The sequence below is a fragment of the Synchiropus splendidus genome, chromosome 1 (genome assembly GCF_027744825.2).
Source record: "Synchiropus splendidus isolate RoL2022-P1 chromosome 1, RoL_Sspl_1.0, whole genome shotgun sequence".
NCBI lineage: Eukaryota > Metazoa > Chordata > Actinopteri > Syngnathiformes > Callionymidae > Synchiropus > Synchiropus splendidus.
In genome coordinates, this window is record NC_071334.1 from 18,366,589 (window position 1) to 18,386,484 (window position 19,896).

At 43.6% G+C, this 19,896-nt stretch overlaps 3 protein-coding genes across 3 annotated transcripts; 2 read left to right on the forward strand and 1 right to left on the reverse strand.

The window, feature by feature from the left end:
- Nucleotides 1–534: 534 nt before the first annotated feature.
- Nucleotides 535–5,397, reverse strand: dhcr24 (24-dehydrocholesterol reductase). The gene is made up of 9 exons (XM_053888162.1): nt 5,060–5,397; nt 4,446–4,601; nt 3,459–3,564; nt 2,937–3,055; nt 1,957–2,220; nt 1,739–1,882; nt 1,089–1,286; nt 848–1,026; nt 535–782 (listed from the first exon to the last, which is right to left on the reverse strand). Exons 1-9 carry the CDS (start codon nt 5,288–5,290, stop codon nt 629–631), a joined length of 1,551 nt encoding a protein of 516 aa, XP_053744137.1. The 5' UTR covers nt 5,291–5,397; the 3' UTR covers nt 535–628.
- A 1,632-nt stretch (nt 5,398–7,029) lies between these two features.
- si:dkeyp-51f12.2 (uncharacterized protein LOC100151460 homolog) lies at nt 7,030–10,209 on the forward strand. Its single transcript, XM_053859557.1, has 2 exons — nt 7,030–7,346; nt 9,700–10,209. The coding sequence occupies exons 1-2, from the start codon at nt 7,030–7,032 to the stop codon at nt 9,935–9,937; spliced, it is 555 nt and encodes a 184-aa protein (XP_053715532.1). The 3' UTR covers nt 9,938–10,209.
- Nucleotides 10,210–12,583: 2,374 nt separating this feature from the next.
- On the forward strand, nt 12,584–18,588 carry si:dkeyp-51f12.3 (uncharacterized protein LOC107988041 homolog). The gene is made up of 3 exons (XM_053843923.1): nt 12,584–12,910; nt 13,030–13,316; nt 16,374–18,588. Exons 1-3 carry the CDS (start codon nt 12,854–12,856, stop codon nt 16,531–16,533), a joined length of 504 nt encoding a protein of 167 aa, XP_053699898.1. The 5' UTR covers nt 12,584–12,853; the 3' UTR covers nt 16,534–18,588.
- Nucleotides 18,589–19,896: the final 1,308 nt, after the last annotated feature.

The window sequence follows — 19,896 nt, forward strand, 5'->3', positions numbered from 1 at the left end:
AACAGATAAATAACTCGACAGGGAGTAAAAATATCGTTGCTAAGACTATTTATATGTCAGAAATTTCTCAAATAAATAGAAGTCCACATTTTGACTTGACGTAGTTATTTGATTCAAATCTGGAGATCATCCAAGAAAAAAACCTGTTCGGCGACTGTGAGGTTCCAAAAACAGCACTGCTGAGTTAGTGTGAAGGTTATTCATACATGCATACATTCCCTGAAATATACCTGAATTATGGCACTTAAATAATTATCGCTTAGGATGTTTTCCTTCAATGTAAAAACTGATTTACTGCATGATAAATATTTTTGTTCAACAAACGAGAAGTGCTCTAACACTGTTTGGTAAAAACTATTTCCATAAGGTGGACACACGGCGGGTGAGGAATACTTGAGATCAAGTCACGCAGGCAACAGTTCAGGCCTCATTTACATTCAGAATTTGTATAGTAGGAGTTAATATGTCTGATGTGATGGACGTGAAGTTGAGTATATATTAAATAAGTAAATAAGATGCATTGATGAGCAACAAAATAAGCATTTTTTTTATTTAGTAAAAATATAATATTGGGCCACAGGTCATGATCATGTTTTTGGACCCATCACCTGCTTAAGTGTCCAGAAGGTCAGTGTCTAGCAGATTTACAGATCTTGTCGTAGACCTCTGGGAAGGCCTCGTGACAACACAGTTCTTTCCTCAATCTGTGATACAGCTCCCCATCAAACATCTCCCAGAACTCATCACGATCCATGTACACATCTGCATACAACATCTGGAACCTAAGAAGATGGAGCACAAGCAAAATAAACATAAAGCAGGACCGTGGTTAACCTCTAAGACCTACCCGTGCACATCTCGGACAAACTTCTCCAGGCGACGACAGGACACTCTCGCTTCAAAGTGCTTGACTTTAGGTTCTCCATAAGCGCCGATATCTACGTACAACTCGGCTTCTTGACCTTTAGGATGAACCATGCCTCTGCCGGGTGGCAATATGAACGGACACAACCACAGCGGGTAAACCTGGCGACACAAACACGTGGTTTAAACTTTTTGGAAAAGACCCTTCTTTGTCAAATTCCTACCTCAATATCCTGGTGAAATCTGGTGATGGCAGCCTGCAGATTCTTCATGGGCACCAGCATGTCCTGGACCACGTGATGCTGCTCGTACAGCTTCCTGATGGTTTCTCCCTGGGTCAGCTTCAACAGCGATATCTTAGGTGGAACCATCCAGCCAAAAATCCAGCGGAACACTGGGTTGTTGCCAAAGGGAATGATGTCCTACAGACATTCAGAGTGAATACCAAGTGTTTTATCACCACCATCAAAGAGTATTAACCTTTACAAAATTTAACTCTAATATGCTGCTGAATGCTAGTTTCCAGTAAACCGCTGGACAAAAAGGTCAAAATAATAAAGGTCCGTTACTCTCCATCTCCACTAGAGGGAGCCTTGACCCAAACAGCCACCTCACCCTGATTTACTGTCACTATCAGCGCTGTTTCAGCAACACGCCAGGAGGAACCCAGAGGTAACTCTGCACATATCCGGCCGATTGAGCCCATGCATAATTCATTACACTGCTTCTGAACACCCCGTGTGCCGAGCAACTCCACTAAGAGCTAATGGGCGAGCGCTTCAGAGGAATAAGAGCATGAGTGGGTTTTAAGGAGGTGCAAACTTGCTCAGACAAGGAAGTGTTATTCTGCCATTTTAAACAAGTAAGCGAGTACCTGGAGCTCCCAGAAGATGCTGCGCGTGTGTCTGTGGTAGTAATGTCGGAGCGGGATGTACTCCACTCCAGTGCACCCAGTTTTTAAGAAGCCTTCCACATGTCTGAAGAACCAGGGTTTGAAGTGTAGGCCAATCTTGTTAATCTAAGAACAAAATAACAGTTGCGTCTCATGCCAGTCATATACCATTTTATTCAGCACTGGGAATGCTGCCTGACCTTCTCTGGCTCAGCGTGGTCCTCCATGGTTCCTGTCATGATGACCGCCGAGTCAAGAGAATACTGGATACCTTCCACAAATGTGTTCTCCTTGTTTTGTGAAGCTTCCGTGAAGCGTTTGCAGATGTTCTCCAGTCCTCTGACAGGCTCGTACCGCAGCTTCACCCAGGACTTAGCCGGAACGATCTTGATCTCGGCTGCCACAAGGAAGCCCAGGGTTCCACAGGACCAGGGCACGGCATGGAAGAGGTCCGAGTTCTCTTCCTGCCAAGGCACAACAAAGTGAACAAGGAAGGTTAGCATCTAATCCGTACTGTGGTGACTAAGTTGTCCTCACACATCTTGCACATCAGTCAACCCACGGCTGCTTCTTTAGACACATTGGAGCCTTTCGGCCTCAGACAGGATCAACTCATGTGGACGCTCATATCCTCTATCTAGTCCTGTATCTCGACTTTCTTAATCCTATTAATTATAGTCATCATCCCTGCCCACTTAAGAATATACTTTAAGATTGTGACTTTGCATTACATTGTAGAAATACTGAGCCCCAAGTCGCCCGGTACCTTCAGATCCTCTGTGAGTCAAACAACATGTACCTCCACCAGTAAAACATTGAATAGTTCTGTTGTGTCTATAAAGGACTTTGTGAACAGCGCTGTATAATTGAAGTTTTGTCAACAATGCAGCTGATGTTATTACAATATTACAGTGGTAACTTTGTTAGGAACCAAAATAATAATGAACCCATCAACCCTGGAACCAAATAAAAGTGCAACAGTATCAATGTTTCATAAAGATGATATTAAAGACTAGCTGTCGCCAAAAAAAATTGCCTGATGGAATTATGCGGCTGTAATTGATTATTCACTGAAGTATAATTAACTTCCTGTGTGCTGCAGGGGTTACCATGGCTACGTCCTCAGTGGGACTCAGAGACGCCGCCTGAGAAGCTGAAGAACTCGAGGAAAGCTCCTCACCTCGGAGCAGCGGACTAAGCTGCCGTCGGCCAGAACCAGCTCATAGGAGACGCAGATGTGCTGGAAAAGCCCATAAATATGAGAGGAGGACTCGATGCCTGTTCCCATCACCAGACCGCCTGAGAAAGAAGAGGGAGCGTCTTCAGTGTCTCAAATGGAATGTACTTGTTCATCCCCGGAAGATGAGTGTGCAAACAGTGGAGAAGAGCGATCCCAAGCTGCGAAAGTGAACCTGCTGTGTGTGCACCAATACCAGGATAAACCAATGAATTGCAGCTGGGCGGGAAAACATTAGCCTGTTGATGTGCAGTTTATGACATCAGGAAATCCATTATGAAAGCTGATGCTTCTCACTGCAGCCATTTCCTCTCAGATTTGAGCTACACGTCATTTCTCTAACACAATTAGAGAAGTCGCTTATGTTCCCAGGGACTGGAAGGCAAGGAAGATCTCAGGCCATCAGCTGCAGATGCCTCATGACGGGTTGATCTAAAACTGTACCAACTGGTGCAGATGACATACCCACAGTGAGGTCGTCCAGCTCGGGGAGCACCGGAAGAGTCCAGCCAATAGAGTTCAGAAGGGCAGTCACCTGACCCATGTTGGCCAGAGGTTCCACTCTCACCACCTGAAGACATCACAGCAATACAAATAATATAGTTTATGCTTTTTTCTTGATCTCTTTGTTTCGGTCACTGAGGAAAAATTAGTGGGTAGTTCAAAACAAGTAGTAGCGGTTTAAGTCAAGGAGAATATATATCTATGAGTCATTAATAAAAAAAAAAAAACTACAGCACAAATACAGGCAGCATCTTGGAGCATTCAGACACTGGCTCATATATTTATATATATATATATATATATATATATATTTATATATATTAAATATTTTATATTTCATAACCGCTTTTCCTGTCCTATGTCTTCTTCTTTCTGTAAATAAACAGAAGAAAACAAAAACATACTAACGGCTTAATATGTTCAGCACAGTTTCCCAAGAATAAACAGCCAAAATTTTATTCTGAAATAAAACACCATGAACATGGACACCACCTAGATTAACAGAAGCTTGGAAATTCCAGCATTAAATTTAATGTAACTGCCCTAGAAAGAGAGCAGATGCCTCTAGTGTTGAAATAGAGTCAAATCAAATGATGAACATTTTTGCTCATATGGTTGAAAAACCTTCAACATCAAAACACACTACACTTCAGCATTTCCATGCTACATGACTTGCTGTTCAGTTTCAAAACATAGAAACAGCATGTGATGCCAGTCCAGACAGAAATGACCTTCCTGTGAACCAGTTCTTCCCCTGACTACACACAGATCAGATTTTAAGAAAGATTTCCTCCTCGCAGGTATCACTGCTAGCACCAAACAAACTCAAACATTTTTAAATGTATGTTTGTGAGGCTTGTGTTTGAGGGAAGTGCTGTCGGTGTTTGGGGATGCAGCACCTGGCGTGAGGGCTGAAGTCGGTCCCAATGGGAATAATGAATCTCTCACCTGCCTCTGAGTGTCCACCCCAAGAATGTCCATCATGTTGATCATGATGTTCTTGTGGGTTTTCTTGTACTTGCCCACTCGTAGTGACACAGTCAGCCAGCCAGGGCGACCTGTGCACATGTGGGACTTGGACCCCTCCTTCCTCCACTCTCTCACCTGGAAAACATGAGATTCTTCATTTGTTCATTCAGGACAGTTACATTACACAATTACATGAATAAATGGAATGTCAGAAACCACATATTTAACACTGTCATTTTAGTCGAACTTTACTGCAAACATGTCGCCTTTCGCATTTAGATTTTATTGTCTTTATTAAGAAAACTTTAGTTGTTTGTTTTAAGTTTTGCAAAAGTGCAGTGATCCTCTACTGATACAGGTGTCAGTCAAACACTCCAAACTTCACAGAACATCCCGCTCCCAAAACGCAAACAGCTGGTAAACCTTGAACTGTCCAAATGACCTTTGACCTAATATTATCCAGCATATGAGCCAGTGATGGCTGCCACCGATGAAGCTTGGATAAGATCATGTTGACAGCTAGGTTCATAAGTGTAAACGCGTGTGTGGGTCAGACTGGAAGAAGTTCAACACGCACATCTGCACCTGCCTACCTGTCTCTGGACGTCTCGCACGCGCTGGTCGTGGAGCTTGGGAGCAGAGCACATCTTGAAGATGATCCACGCACGGACATAGTAGTAGACATCAAAGATGACGGAGAGGGGCAGCAGGAAGAGGCAGACGAAGATCCAGCGCTGGTGGACGATCACGTAGTCAAGACCTTTGACTCGGATCCACAGCAGGAACAACCCCACAAGAACGGCAGCGGACAGCAGCAGCTCCATGTTCGCGGAACGGACCTGGCAGCTAAAGGTACGTGGACACCAGGAAGACACTTCCGTGGACCCCGAACTCACGCCCGATCACCCCTTCCCCACGATAGGTGAGACGCACTAGGTGGCCCCCCGCTCCGCCCCACGCTGCTTCATGATTGGTTACGAGTTTTTAGCGGCGGGACCAGAAGTAGATATGTTATTTTGATTGGACAAAATGGATGTCTGGCGCAACAGCTTGCTTGCGTCTCAACCAATCAGAGAAAGGGAAAGCCGTCACACCACCCACCTCATGGATGTGTGTTGCGACTCGTCTGGAAAGATTATATTACCATATTACGACGACTATTACTTTTGTACTTATTACTATTACGACTATTAAGTTTTATTTACCTGATATGGCATTTATGATTATTATAATAAATGTGTAACTTTATCTTTATAACTTTATGTGTAAGGAAGGGAGACTATCTTGTGCAGAGGAAAGGATAAAAAAGCAGAGACTTGAGACAAAACTAAAAAAAAAAAAAAAAAGATTTGTGTTCTCATAGCTTCCACATTTGAAGCTGTAATATTGAGGTCTAATTAAATTTCAAATATTGACACCAATACAACAACAAAATATTGTTTATTTTGCATCGCTTTGACAATAGCACGAGTTTATATTATATATATATATATATATAGCACAGTGGTGAAATGGTTAGCAATTTTAGGGTTCAAATACAGCTCTGGACATTTCTGGGTGGAGTTTGCATGTTCTCCATGTGCCTGCGTGGGTTTTCGCTGGGTACTCTGGTTTCCTCCCACAGCCCAAAGACCTGCTCAGTAACTTAATTGGACACTCTAAAATTGCCCCTCGGTGTGTATGTGAATGGTGTGTGTGCCCTGCAATGGACTGGCGCCCTGTCTAGTGTCTGTTCCTGCCTCTTGCCCAATGGCCGCTGGGAAAGGCTCCAGCACTTCCTGACCTGGCTAAGCGGTGCTTAACTGAAGATGTATGTATGTATTCAAGGTCTCCTGCTCCTGAAAGGAAGTGCTGGATGTGAGGAGTGAATGGTAAAATAGACAACTAGCCTTTCTTCTTTTTTGCATCTATGTAGCCTTTATGAAGACTGTCTTCATAATGGCTGTATTATTTTTTCCTCAATGGAAGTGTAAGCCTTTATATAGACACATATGAACTACAATCCTGCACACAGTAATATTTTCTTGTGTCTCCATCCTCTGGAGACTGTTCCCTAACAGAGCAACCCATCTTAACTAATTTTACTGTGAAATCAATTATTAAAATGAACAAAAGATGACTTTGAAGCTTGCAGGATGTCTTCACAATAGCAAAAACACTCGCTGTGCAAACACACACACACACACACACACACACACACACACACACAGAGGACTAAAGTGGTACCCTTCAGATACATTAGACGGAGGAGGGTGGGGCGCCAGTAAAGATTTCTTAATGGGCTCGGCTGTCCTCTCGTCCATCTGCCCTGATGATAAACACAGCGCGTCCACATAAGCCTGTTATGTATGGGAGTCTTGACGGCTTTTTTCCCCTGATTTATCCTAAAACAACAAGTCTTGATACTTTTCCTGAACACCCCGGGATCCGCAGACTAAGGACTATCACATGGACGATACTGGCCGGTCGTCCAAGCAGCATGACAGGTGACGGGCACAAATGAGAGAGAATTGTGTCATGACGCGATTCCAGACCTGAGGTAGAGTTTCAGTCCAGGAGGAGGATGCCTTCCCTGCACCATGGAGCCATCTTCATCGGATCCTTTCTCATTGTCACCGGGGGCTCCACAGCCTTCCTGGCCTCGTCCCAAAGCCGCCTGCAGGCGTTTTCGCTCTGCTGTGTGGTGCTGGGGGTGGTGATGCTCATTTTAGGACTCTTCTGGGCCATGAACAGCAAAACCACTGCCAACTACAACCACCAGGAGTTCGACCCTGACTGCCCGCATTATCCTTACAATGACTACCCCAACTTCAGCAGCCATGCCCTTTTCACTCCCCCGGGGAGCCGTTTCCCGGAGTCCCAGTCTGCCTTTCTGCCACGGTGAGTCGAGGAGAGTTTACTTTAGATTGATAAATCCTGTCAATTGATGAAGCATCTTTCATGACTGTAGCGTGTAAATGTTGAGACTAAATGCTACTTGCCATCAGTTAATACACTGAAATTGTGAATCTCAATTCATCGCACTAAGGCAGAGGTAACTCGCGATTAATGGCAAATGAATCACTCACTTTGTATCTGTTCTAAATGTATATTAACCCTCCTCTTATGTTGCAGTTTAGAGTCTAAAGTATGACTAACAAGGAATAACAGAAAAAGGTTTTTTTTCAGTATGAGATGTCTCCTGCTTCCCTGAATGAGTGTAATGAACACATAAAATGAAAAGAGGTTGACAAATATATTTACAGTCAGCCTCGGCATGTTCATATCACATTTGAGAGATAAGGGACACAATTGCACTAAATATTAATGGAATAGTCAGGTATGAAGTTAGTAATAATTAAACATGCACTGGATCAAATCGACCAGGTAACATTGCTGCGGTTCCTGACAAATGAACAGCAGAGTTAAAGGATGACTTTATCAACACAATAGTGGCCAGTACTGTCTACAATCTTATACTTTCCACGTGTTTTTGAGCCTTTTCAGTGCCTCTGAGGTTATTGTAAAGAGTGTTCGAGACAGTATCTGTCATGTTCGGTTGTTGTGGTCAACAAAAGTTTGCATGGCAAAAGCATCATTGACCCCTCTCGAGTCGACAACATCTTCTTATGAGTTACATTTACATTGAGATTAAAATTTGAATCTATTGACAGCGCTAGTATATTATTATTTTTTCAGACCACCCAAAACACCTTCAAGTAAAGTTAACTTGTATCACCAAAGTCATTGCTTAAGGACCCACACAGATTAGGTCCTCATCTGTGATTAGACCACGTCTGCCCGAACCTGAATTCCAACTTCTGCATCAGTCGCCAGTGAGATAATGCACTTCCCTGCTGCGGTTTAACTTTGGTGGAACCAGCAAGTGGCCATTAGGGAGAGAGAGAGAGAGAGTAACTGTGGATATTTTTTTTTAAATGTTGTTGAGCATGAAAACAACTGTTCAAACTAAAAAAAAAAAAAGATATCCTCTCCTTATGTCAATGATTTTCTTCCTGGAGGAATTTTAGCCTCCTGACCACTGCAGAGTCAACCATGCCAAAAAGATCTTGAAGAATCTGTTTTATCATCTGTATGCTTTTATTTACACTTTAACTGTATGTTGCTGCTTTTCGTTGTATTTACAGTCCAAGAAAAATACATAAACTCAGCAGTGTAGCCTGCAGTTAGCCAACCACAACCACCTTTAAAAAGTCTCTTAACTCTAAACAGTATCAAGGCAATTGTTGTTTCTTAAGAGAAGGTTGAAAAGTACAGAAAATATTTTAGAAAATAATGTTAGCAACATGCTGGCTATGCAGCTCCTCAATTTACTCCGGGCCTGGTGGGTTCTTTATCATGCTAGATATTAGCTATAGAACAACAGTCTGGTGAGCTAAATTAGAATGTATTTTAGAATGTATCAAGATACAATGGGAAGTTGTATTCGGGCTTTTGGAAGTGGAGCCCAGATGGGGAGTTTTGCTTGTTATTTCTCTTTATGTGTGGCAAAAACTACTTCAAACCTCTGTCATGCAGACTTGATGTTCATGCTACTTCCATTAAAACACCATTCAATCTGGTTCTTGATAGTTATGGAACACAATCTCTGCTACAGGTGATCTCTGCTCAAGCAACTCCAATTATATCACAGTTTATAGTGGTGCTACGCTTCATCATCAAGCATTGTTCCACATTTAGTAATGTAAACACAACAAAGCTGTGTCAAAACAAATGTGTTAGATGCTGAGGTGTAGAAGTACAAAATGGGACTTCTTACTGCTGCAATAAATATTTTAGTCAGACCTGAGAATAGAGCGTGGAAACACATTTGAATTGTTTGCGTTATTGATCTGTTCCCCTTGCCCTGTAAGAGCTTGGCCATCTTGGACAATTATGTCCGTAAATGCATCGAGATACATCACTGCTATTGAAAAGCTTTCATAGTTGTGCATGCTCATGGCCTTTACATCCGTTTGCTGAGATAGTGAGTAGTGTTATATTTTTGTCAAGGGATTCATTTGAAACCACAGCAGACGGCGACACGCCACAGTTCTGCGATATGATGAGGGTGTTGGGTGTCAAGAAATGAGACACAAGATGCTGCAACAACTCAAAAGAACCTTAACCTTAGAGCAAAACTAGCTTCACAAACAAGGTCTTAAAACACTGATGATGTACAGTAGATGTCAAGAGAATGACTCTCATTGTAGAACAGGGCTATGAATCTTCTGTTCTGTGCCACCTTCTTCAGGCCTCATGAGCGTCACCGGCACGCGGGACGTGGAGAGGACTTTGACTATCCTCCCATGGAACCTTGTGGCTTCAGCCCGACACCTCACCCGCCTCCATGGCTCGGACCCCCTCCTCCATACGAAGTGGCCATCAAGACCACATGCAGCTCCACACAGCTGCGGCGGGCGTACTCAGACACTCATTTGGCTTCTGAGCCTCTTTTTGGACAATCCAGGGAAATCAGCTTTGAGGTGTGACCAGCCGCCACGCTGGCTGACATAAGAGACACACACAATTATGCCCAGGTGGATTTATCGCATGGCATGTATAACAAAATGTTTTTCAATTCCCAAGAATCTTTCGTCTTTAACTAAGCGTTCACAGGATCAAAAGACCCCAATGTGTTCATACAATCGAAGGCCACCATGAGATCATATGAGTGAAGACAAAATCAGATCAAGGAAAGACTTGGATAACAACAAGCACCTGCTTTTAAGTAAGCACAACATGAAACACTCGTAGAGTGACAGGATAAGAGCACACTTGAGTCGACTGTACTATCATTATACTCTGAACATTGTGGAATGATTAAAGGTATCATGGAGATGTGTGTCCTTGGGTTTGTCAGCTACACAAATGCAGTTGTATGACTGTGTGAATGAGATTAAAGCTGTTATTAAACCTGTCTTGTCCTTATCTTTCATCCCTTAACAACCCATTCTTCACACATTTTGTAAGGGGCCTTGATTGACATTGCCATGTGACAGGTGTTAGGTTGGTTATACACACTATCTTACCAAAAGTATTTGATCACATACCTTGACTCACATATGAACTTTAGTGGCATCCCATTCCTAACCCCTATGGGTTTTGGGAAGGCTGTCCACAAAGCTGAGGACAGATATTTCATCCATGCTATATGTCTCGTACTGTAGCATGTTTGACAACAAAGTTACCTTACCTTACAAGGCTTTTTATAGGAATGTTTGTTCATTCTTCCTAAAGTGCATAGTTGAGGTCACACATTGATGTTGGTGGAGAAGGTCTGGCTCTCAATTCACCCCAAAGGTCTTCTTTCAGGTTCAGGTCAGGACTCTGTGCAGATCGGTCAAGTTCATCCGCACCAGACTCTATCATGTCTTTATGGACCTTTGTCCAAATTGTTTGGGTATCCTGAAGCATTGAAAGTTCCTTTCGTTGAAACTAAGGAGCCAAGTCAAACTCCTGAAAAATAACCCCACATCATAAGTCCTCCTCCACCAAATTTCACAGTTGGCACAATGCAGTCCCAAATGTACCGTTCTCCTAGCAAGCTCCAATCCCAGACTGGTCCATCAGATTTACAGATGGGAAAGCCTGGTTCATCACTCCAGAGAAGGTGTCTCCACTGCTCTATAGTCCAGTGGCGGCCTGCTTTTACACCACTGTATCCACCGCTTTGCCTTGCACTTGGAGATGTATGGCTTGGATGCATCTGCTCGGCTATGGAAACCCATTCCATGAATGTGTACTGGGCTAATCTGAAGGCCACATGAAGTTTGGCGCTCTGTAGCAATTGACTGTGCAGAAAGTCAGCGACCTCTTTGCACTATGCGCCTCAGCATCCACTGAAACCTCTCCGTCACCTGACATGGCCGACCACTTCGGGACTGACTTGCTGTTGTTCCCTAACTCTTGCATTTTCTCATAATAACACTGACAGTTGAGTGTGGAATATTTAGGAGTGAGGAAATGTCACGACTGGATTTGTTGCACAGGTGGCATCCTATGACTGGAGTCAAAATAGTCTGCATGACTAGGCATCATTCTCTGATCATTTGGATGGTTGAGCAAATACTTTTGGTCATACAGTGTATAAATAACATGTGTGCTTGGAACTGTTTTGTCATTATTATCATAAAGTGCACTGAAAAATGATTATTGGTGGTTAGTTTGTACAGTTATATTGGATGGATCTGTTTATCCTCACAAAGTGATAGAAAACACATCCATGTCCGCGTCTTAGCATTGAATGAAAATTTGTCTTTCACCAAGAGGAAAGAGCTAAAAATGTATTTCCCTGAAGTCAGACAGAAGCAGAGCTAAGTTTCCGATAACTTGGTGCTTAAATGGGCCAAAGGTAAATTGCAGGAAAAGATCTACAGATTATGCCTCCAACGTTTAAGAACTCTCAAGCACAATTGTCCAGCAGAATAGAGCCCTTGAGTCGCCTACTAAACTGGTGCTCAGTAATTCCCATGTAAGCTAAACGCTCTTTTAACAACACGGCCGGGAAGTTTAGTCAAATGTGGTCAGAATTGAGTCATTAAGCAGAAGAATGCACCCGTTATGAATTGAGCATTTGGACCCATAAAAGATCCTTTGTAGCACATCTCCACATCTCCACTGTTGGGACGTGACTCACTGGTTTATAGCAATGATTCCAGCGGCCAGATCACACCAGCGACTTCACCCACCGATCTGATGAGGTGTGTAAAAAGATGGGAAAACTCAAAGTTGAAGAGGCCCGCAGGAATGAAGCGTATGACGCGCACGCACACACAAACACCCTATGATCATCTCAGATGATGCCTTCTGCTGTCATTTTTGAAGGTGTATTAATCCACTGGTGTTTGTTCATTGTTAACTTGGTATGGATGGGACCTTTATATAAAGTCCAACCACCAACTTAAACTTGATAGAAAACCCGGGAAAGGCGTTTATATTTCATCAAGTGTTTTTTTCTGTTTTTTCGAACCAAGTGTCAGGCGTGTGCGCGGCATCCACGGTACGAGTGAAACACCGCGTGAGCTGAAGCCTCGGGTGACAAACTCTCTCCAGCCAGTTCCTGCTTCCCGTGGAGCTCCACCTCCTCCTCATGAAAAGCAGCAGACTTGTCTTCCTCCTCTCCAGGCTTTGGAGGAGTCTTTGGGAACAGGAATCTCCCTCTTATGTAAACAGGTTTTCCACGGAGAGGTCTGCTCAGTCCGCCCCGTCGCGTCACGCACACGCACGAGAACACGCCAATGTTCTGCTGCGGCGGCTGCTGCCACATGAACAGCAGCCCACATCCCGGACACTGCCCGAGTCCGCGAGCCACTCACAACCCGGATATGCGGATCCCATTGAGGGGAAAGGGGATCGCATCATGAGGGAGGACACGATGGAAGTTGTGGAACGGAGGAAGAAGAGAGATGGAGAGACCTCCGCAACCCCCCGCGTCTGCTGAACGCGCCACGCTCCACGATCAGGTAGATTTCCACAGATGGTGGAGCGCATGTGCTCGCGCTTGGTCACAGAGCGTCGGCTTCGCTTCGACGGTCTTTGTCGGGGATGGTTGACATGTTGCGCTCTTTCTGCACCCCCACAGCTGGAGGTCTACCGGCAGGCGGCGCCAGCGATGCCCGCCCCCCAGGGTCTGCTGCTCTTCCTGGGCGTTCTGATGATGATGGTGGGCGGCTTCCTTGCGCTCTTCATGGGCCGGTCAGCCCCTCTGCTGGTGCTCGGTCTCTTCCTGGCGCTGGGGGGCGTGAGCCTGCTGGTGGCTGGACTCTGCATGGCCATGAAGAACTTGCAGGTGGCCGTACCGGGACACTTCCTGCTGCACCCCCGTACTGGCACCCGCTTCAGCCCGCAGCAGGCGCTCTCCATCCAGAGGTAGCACCACGTGGACTCATTGATAAGTAACTCAGATTCAAGAGATTCCAAGTGTTGAAGTCAGGAACTCAGTAGATTGAGAAGAATCGCAGGAACTAAACTGATATTATCATCATTACAAAGAATAATACTGATCATTATAAAGAAAAATAATGAACTATTAAACGCAATAAACGTAAATTTCTTTATAAATAATTACATTTCGTAGTTTTGATGACATCAGAAAAGTCGTGTAAATAAAAGAAGCTTGTGGAGGTTTGGACGGTGCCTGCGTGACACACTGAATGAGGTGGCGAGGAGCAGACACGGAGCAGATGGTGATGATGGGCGTCTGCTGGCACGTTAAACAGGAAGGGTTCTGTTCACTGTCTGGATGCTCACTCCCCGTCCCATGGACACCCCCCACCTCCAGTGTTTATCCAAGCCCGCAGTCTTTCATGTCATGGATATGACACAAGTCACAGCTTTCAAAACCATTTATAGTGACATAAGTCTAGTAACAAGCTCTGGCAACCTTCACTGGTCTTGAACTGCATTCATACCTTCAGATAACTGGCGAGGAGGTGTTAAGACAAATTTGTGGGTGTTTGAATGGAGAGCTATTTGTCTTATGTTGACATGCTTTTGATATGCTTCACTGGTGACACAGTGGGGGAATTTGACAGTGACAAATGTGTTGCAAATAGTGGGCGCTATCTGAAAATGTGGTAGAATTAATGCCGAGTACTGCAATATATAGAATAAAGATGCTTAGTACAATAGGAGAGAGTTGGAAAAAGGATTCTGATTTTAAAACAAACATGTAAAATTGGCACAAACAACTGGGAAATAGTTTTTGGACACCAGTGCATTCTACCATGAGGGAGAGAGTATCTCAAAAAAGTTTCTCAAACGCAGTATTGGCGTCAACACAACACTCTCTGCTGTCATCAGCCTCCTGGGGCCGTTTCAGAAAGGTGGTTAAGTGAAAAGTCTGAGCTGGTTTTCCCGGAAGTGAGCAGGAAATCTAGGTTTTTCTGTTTCATGAAGCAGGATCAGCAAACCTCAGGGTCAGTCGGGGCGAGTCCACTTAGCATTAACCTTTTTTCTCTCTCTGACTAACGTTGACTCGGCCGTGATTCTTTCTTTGATGGGTTCACTTTTTGCATTAAACATTCATGAATGATTCCATCTCGCTGAAGAGAAGTTGGAGGAGCGACACTTTGTTTCATGTGTTGCCAGGATGAATCGTTCCATTGATGAGGGCTTTCAATGCTGAGAAACACAGGCTGTTCGCGGATCGACCTTGACTCAAGTTCGGTTAAACGAAGCATTAAAATCTATTCAGTAGGGATGGGCGATAACTTATCGTACACGATATACAGACAAACACAATCTCAACGATGACAATTCTGCATCGCACGATAAATTCGATAAACACGTGGCTCACGCGCTGCATTGGTCCTGCACACGTGAGCATGATGAGACCATGACCATGACGCGCTCTCCAGACCTCCGCTCCGGTATTGGTGGTGGCGTCCTCTTCCCCCATTAGGGTTCACCGATCACGGACACACTCTCACAGACAGCGCTAATGCTATGACCCGGCATCAGTTAGGGACCATCAATAAACTCCAAAGCGGTAAAAGTATTGGTGAAATCTTCAATAAGGCAATGAAAAACAACAACTATTTTAGGAGAGAGAACTGTGAAAAGGTTTTTCATCACACAAGACAAAGAACTGACAGTTTGTAAAAGGAGTTGGAGAATAGAATATGACTAAATGATCATTTATTCACAATATTTCGAATATTTCTTCAATAACATCTTGGAAAAGGTCCACAGTTAAAGTCAACTGTGAAGAGACATGAGATACAGCAGACAGAGGGCTCAATTTAACCCCTAAATAAAGCTGGCAGAGCAGTCTGTCAGACACGACAGGGTTCTATGAGAGACGTGAAACATTGAATTTCCCATCTCTACACTTAGTTAACTATAATATTTAAACCAACAAATAATAATGTTGGAGACAAACTCCACTAATAAGTTTCATCATAAAACAGTTTCAAGAGAGACTGTAGAGTCCAACACATGGAATAGAACGAAAATATATTTATCGTGATAATAACCGTTATTGCAGAAATTACAACATTTATCGTGATAACTATTTTTGTCCATATCGCCCACTCCTACCATTTTGCTGATCTGAGTTGGACAACCCCTGGTGTCCAACATGCCTCCTCTTTACATGCCCCAGATAGCAGACACACTTCTTAGAAAATTCAGGTCCACTTAGCAACTTGATCATGTTACCCATGACTGTGACATTTTAGGGTGACACATAAAACACGCACAAAATAAAAAATACAATGCTATGTCCTGTGTTTTCATTCTTCAGTCTCTTACATCTCAAATGTTGCTCTATTCAGATGCTAACCACATTGCAAAGTAGGGAGTCAGTTCTACAACTGCACCGTTATTTATATTCATAGGGCCTTTAAAAGCCAGTGACCTGCATTGACGTGGACAACACAGTTATTTTGAGAAAAGACAAGACGCCTCTCTGAAGACATTTTAATTCACAGATAAGCATGACAGCTCCTGCGTCTTGCTGGCAGCTCAGAAGGTTCCTAAATCACGACTCCGAATTTAGACTGACAGCCACTTAAGGAACAGAGCTGCAGCTTTGTGTTCGATAAGGGCCGCCATCTCTGCTGAAGGTTTCATTTGGCAAACTCACTTTGCGAACGACGCTGAATCACATCAACCATCAGAGACTGGAGGGTTTTAAGGACAGTTCTTCAGACTCTCAGAGAGCTCTGATTATTCAGTGTTGATGCGTTTTGAATGCTCTTCCACCTTCATTGGAACATCCCAAGCCTCCCATTCTTTGAAAGGGCCTTGCACTTTTGAAATGCATTTTATTATTATTTTCGCTTCTTTAACTGTCTTTTCTTTCACTGAGAATTATTTTAAAATTTGCCTGACTCGGGGATAAAAGCGTCTCAGCGGAATTCATTACCATATTTTTTATTAAACTTTTACAAAAAGGTCATTAATATTTCATTTCCTCCGCAGGAGGCTAGACCGAATTCGCAGAGAGATTTCTGAGGACTCAGTCTGCAGACGACCTGAGCCCGAGGCCTCCCTCCCCTCCACCCCTCCCCCATGGACCATGGAGCCGCCTCCGTCCTACGACACGGTGATGAAGAGCCAGGAGAGCGCCGCGCAGCTTTGATGTCTCTGGTGGACAAACCTTCCAATTCCATTCCCAACTCAACGAGCAGCGACGCCTTCGCAGACTGTGACCCAAAGGATGATTCTGGTACCTTTGTATCTGGGTCACATTTTTAAATAGAGTCAAAACTCTATTTTCAGCAAACGTTTAAAAAAAACACACACACACAGACAAAGGGCTTGTTGTTGTCACCAAAATCTTTTAATATCTCAAAGTGATGACTTAAATACACTTTTCTAGCAGGAAGTGTTTTTGTACGTGTGACAGTATTAAGCAGTGAGCAATGACATCAGTCATCAGAGGTTAAAATTCATTTTCCAGATCACTGCTCTGAAGGGTGAAGCTCAGTGTTTTGACATAACTACACATGCAAGTAGCTGAAGCAGGGAAAGGTACAGGACACAAGCAAAAAGGGCAGGAAACCGATGAGCACGAAGAAGCAGAACAGTGAAACTGCAAGTCAAAGTAGTGCCATCAGAAAGAACTTGGAGATGGGAACAAATATTGGCAGAAAAGAGTGGATACTCAGCAAAACCTACGAGTGAAAAAAGTGAAAATATTTTTTTCGTTTGAGATGAAGCAAGTGTTGGAAAGTGATGGAAAGAAAAACAAGGAAGACAACGAATGTTGTGAGATGGAATGCCAGTGGCTGTGACTCAGGAATGGGCGACTGACTCAAATATTCTGAACTGGGACTGTTTTGTGCTCTTATTTCTGTCTGTGTTTTGTTGTTATTGTTTGTTTGTTTGTTTGTTTTTGTCATGTGGTTATCTCTTGTGTGTGTCTGTCTGTCCAGTAGCATTTTATACTTCATTTGTTTTTGTGAGTCTGCATGTGAGTCAGTGTGTTTTTGTGGCTGTGCTTTAGATATGTCTATGTTTTATCTGAATGTGCCCTTTTTAAATGTTCATGCTTGTGTGTGCTTTTCATTCTTCCCCAATGGCTTTGTTTTATTCGCCCCTGAGCTCTTTGTATGTGGTTTTACTGTCATGAGTCGGAAGCATTTTTGTCTGTGTGTGTTTTTGTCGTGATTCTTCTAATGTATGTTTCTTTTTTTGTCTTTTCTGGGCACAGCTGTATGCAACTTTGGTGATGATGATGATGATGATGTGGTCGAAGTAAAATTTAGATGAAACTTTTAGTGGCTTTAGTGGTGACATAAACAAGCTCCAAAACCCTGTGTCATAGTTCAGCCAACAGTTCCCAGTCCCCACAGTAAATGTGATCTCCAAAACACTCCACCATCGAAGGTACCACGATTATCTTGAGAAGGGCAAACTGATTTGAGAGTCGCATGGTAAAAGACTCTTTCCGCACGTTGTGACCGGACGCAAGACGAAATTTAGTGAAACCCTCAGTTTCATGAACCACAACTTTAGTGTGAGAACATCATTACGGAAGCGTGAAGAGTTTTGATCTTGGCCTCCTGCTGATACCTAAGATGACTATTTTACTGCTTGAATCCATGTGACCTACTACTGTGGCTGCACTGCGCTCATCTTCCTCACTGTTTCTAGCCGCTCTGTCTGTCACGACTTTGCACGAGATCCATCAGCAGCTCACTGCAATGCAAAGTGCCTTAATCTTTGACAGCTGAATGTCAACAATACAGTGTTGTTGCTGCGTTTGTGTCTTCATACATGTAAACCTAAGCTATGATGTAACGGATGCGAGACCATTCTTTGCATTTATACAACTGGCACCCGGCCAGCTGAATAGCCTTAATTCAACCTAGAAACTGTCTTGGATGGGGACTTGTATTTACACAACCGTCCTGACAACAAAGAGACATTTTTTTTGGACAAATATTTCTTTTCGTCATTAGAATCACAACTGTAGCACTTAATATAATCTACATCAGTTGCATGCCATTCATCAATATTGACAACTGTGTCTGTGACAATGGATTTAATTCACATTTAAAAGCATAAAATGTGTTAGAATTGGACAATTCCATCCAACACTACTGAAGTGGAGGCCATGTGACTGAGCAACCATTCAAAGTAACTGTGTTTGTTTAGTGTTATGACACGTTTGTAAAGCTTTTTAATAAATATTCAACTACTCGATGGAAGATATTATTATTAACAGCTGTTCACCTTCAGTAACACATCATGGAGTTTACAGTCCTCCGGTCATGACATGTATTTCATGGCAATATGCCATGAAATACATGGTGGAGAAAGAGCTGAGGACAACACTCTCAAGTTACCACTGGCAGGTGAACAAAACAGCAAGATCACAGATGCAAGTGGCTGAAACTAGTTCTGAAGGACCATGTCTTGGCAATGTCTGGGCCCCCACCACCAACAAGATTGATGTATATTCAAACTTAATGGTTCATATATTTAGCAAGGAATTTTGGGTTCTGACTTTTGTTGCCTCTATGGTAACTGCATTATCAAAACACATTTTTTAAGGTGTCGGCATTTTATCAAGTGCAAGTTTCTTCTCCCCTCTGACGTTCCTACTAATACTTGTGAAGTACAAAAACTACCTTTTGTAGTAAACAAAACTAACAACACTGTTGAGAAGACGGCAAATGTGATATCAAAGCCGACCACACACTCATCACCTCCAGTCAGGGATCAGGAGAGCTCGCCTGGGGACGGAGGGAAGTTGACCTCAGAGGTAAACACACCTGCAACTGTACACCTGACCTTGTCCGCTGGGTCTGCAGGCTGTAATGGGCAGCAGAGTGGAACCTTCTCCCCGCACACACCAGCAGCAGCACGCCTCTGTTCTCAATGTACAACAGGTTCACTGGTGAATACAAGGTGGACAATGGTGGCAGGGAAACCGTACCGCTACGGTCTCATTGTGGCGGGCTTGTGTGTGACAGCGGTCGGGCTCTTCATCATGACTCAGGAGAGTCCCCACATCTACGCCACAATGTGCACGCTGGGTGTCATCATGATCATTGTCGGGACTGTGTGGAGCCTCTGCCAGTGTTATCCCAAGGTACATGGTGTGTGTGTTGGGGGGGATGTGCTTGTGTGTGTAGAATGTATCTGGTAACAGGGCTGGCTCTGTGTTCACTAGGTCATTTTGGCTCCTGCGATTGAAGAAGTGAGTCTGGAGGAGCTGATGTGTGCTGATGCCAAAAATGAGAGGTAGTGCACACACACACACACACACACACACACACACAAACACACGCATGCACAGCCCATTAATATTATATAAGCCGGTGGCTCATTTGATGTGGAAAGAAAAAGAGAAATTGGTCTCGCAGGGTTGGATGGATGTTCAAACATTATCCATCAAAGCATGACTATTAAATATTTATGAAATTAAAGACGTGGAAAATACTTCCCTGGTTTCATCAGGGATTACTAGACTTCCATGCTTTCAGGGCATTTC

Coding starts and splice junctions, on each gene's coding strand:
- si:dkeyp-51f12.2 (XM_053859557.1), top strand. CDS start 7,030: ATGCCTTCCCTGCACCATGGAGCCATCTTCATCGGATCCTTTCTCATT. Junction 7,347..9,699: donor CAGTCTGCCTTTCTGCCACG/GTGAGTCGAGGA, acceptor CACCTTCTTCAG/GCCTCATGAGCGTCACCGGC.
- si:dkeyp-51f12.3 (XM_053843923.1), top strand. CDS start 12,854: ATGGAGAGACCTCCGCAACCCCCCGCGTCTGCTGAACGCGCCACGCTC. Junction 12,911..13,029: donor GCGCCACGCTCCACGATCAG/GTAGATTTCCAC, acceptor GCACCCCCACAG/CTGGAGGTCTACCGGCAGGC. Junction 13,317..16,373: donor CAGGCGCTCTCCATCCAGAG/GTAGCACCACGT, acceptor TTTCCTCCGCAG/GAGGCTAGACCGAATTCGCA.
- dhcr24 (XM_053888162.1), bottom strand. CDS start 5,290: ATGGAGCTGCTGCTGTCCGCTGCCGTTCTTGTGGGGTTGTTCCTGCTG. Junction 4,602..5,059: donor TGCGAGACGTCCAGAGACAG/GTAGGCAGGTGC, acceptor CATGTTTTCCAG/GTGAGAGAGTGGAGGAAGGA. Junction 1,287..1,738: donor GCATCTTCTGGGAGCTCCAG/GTACTCGCTTAC, acceptor GAATGTCTGTAG/GACATCATTCCCTTTGGCAA.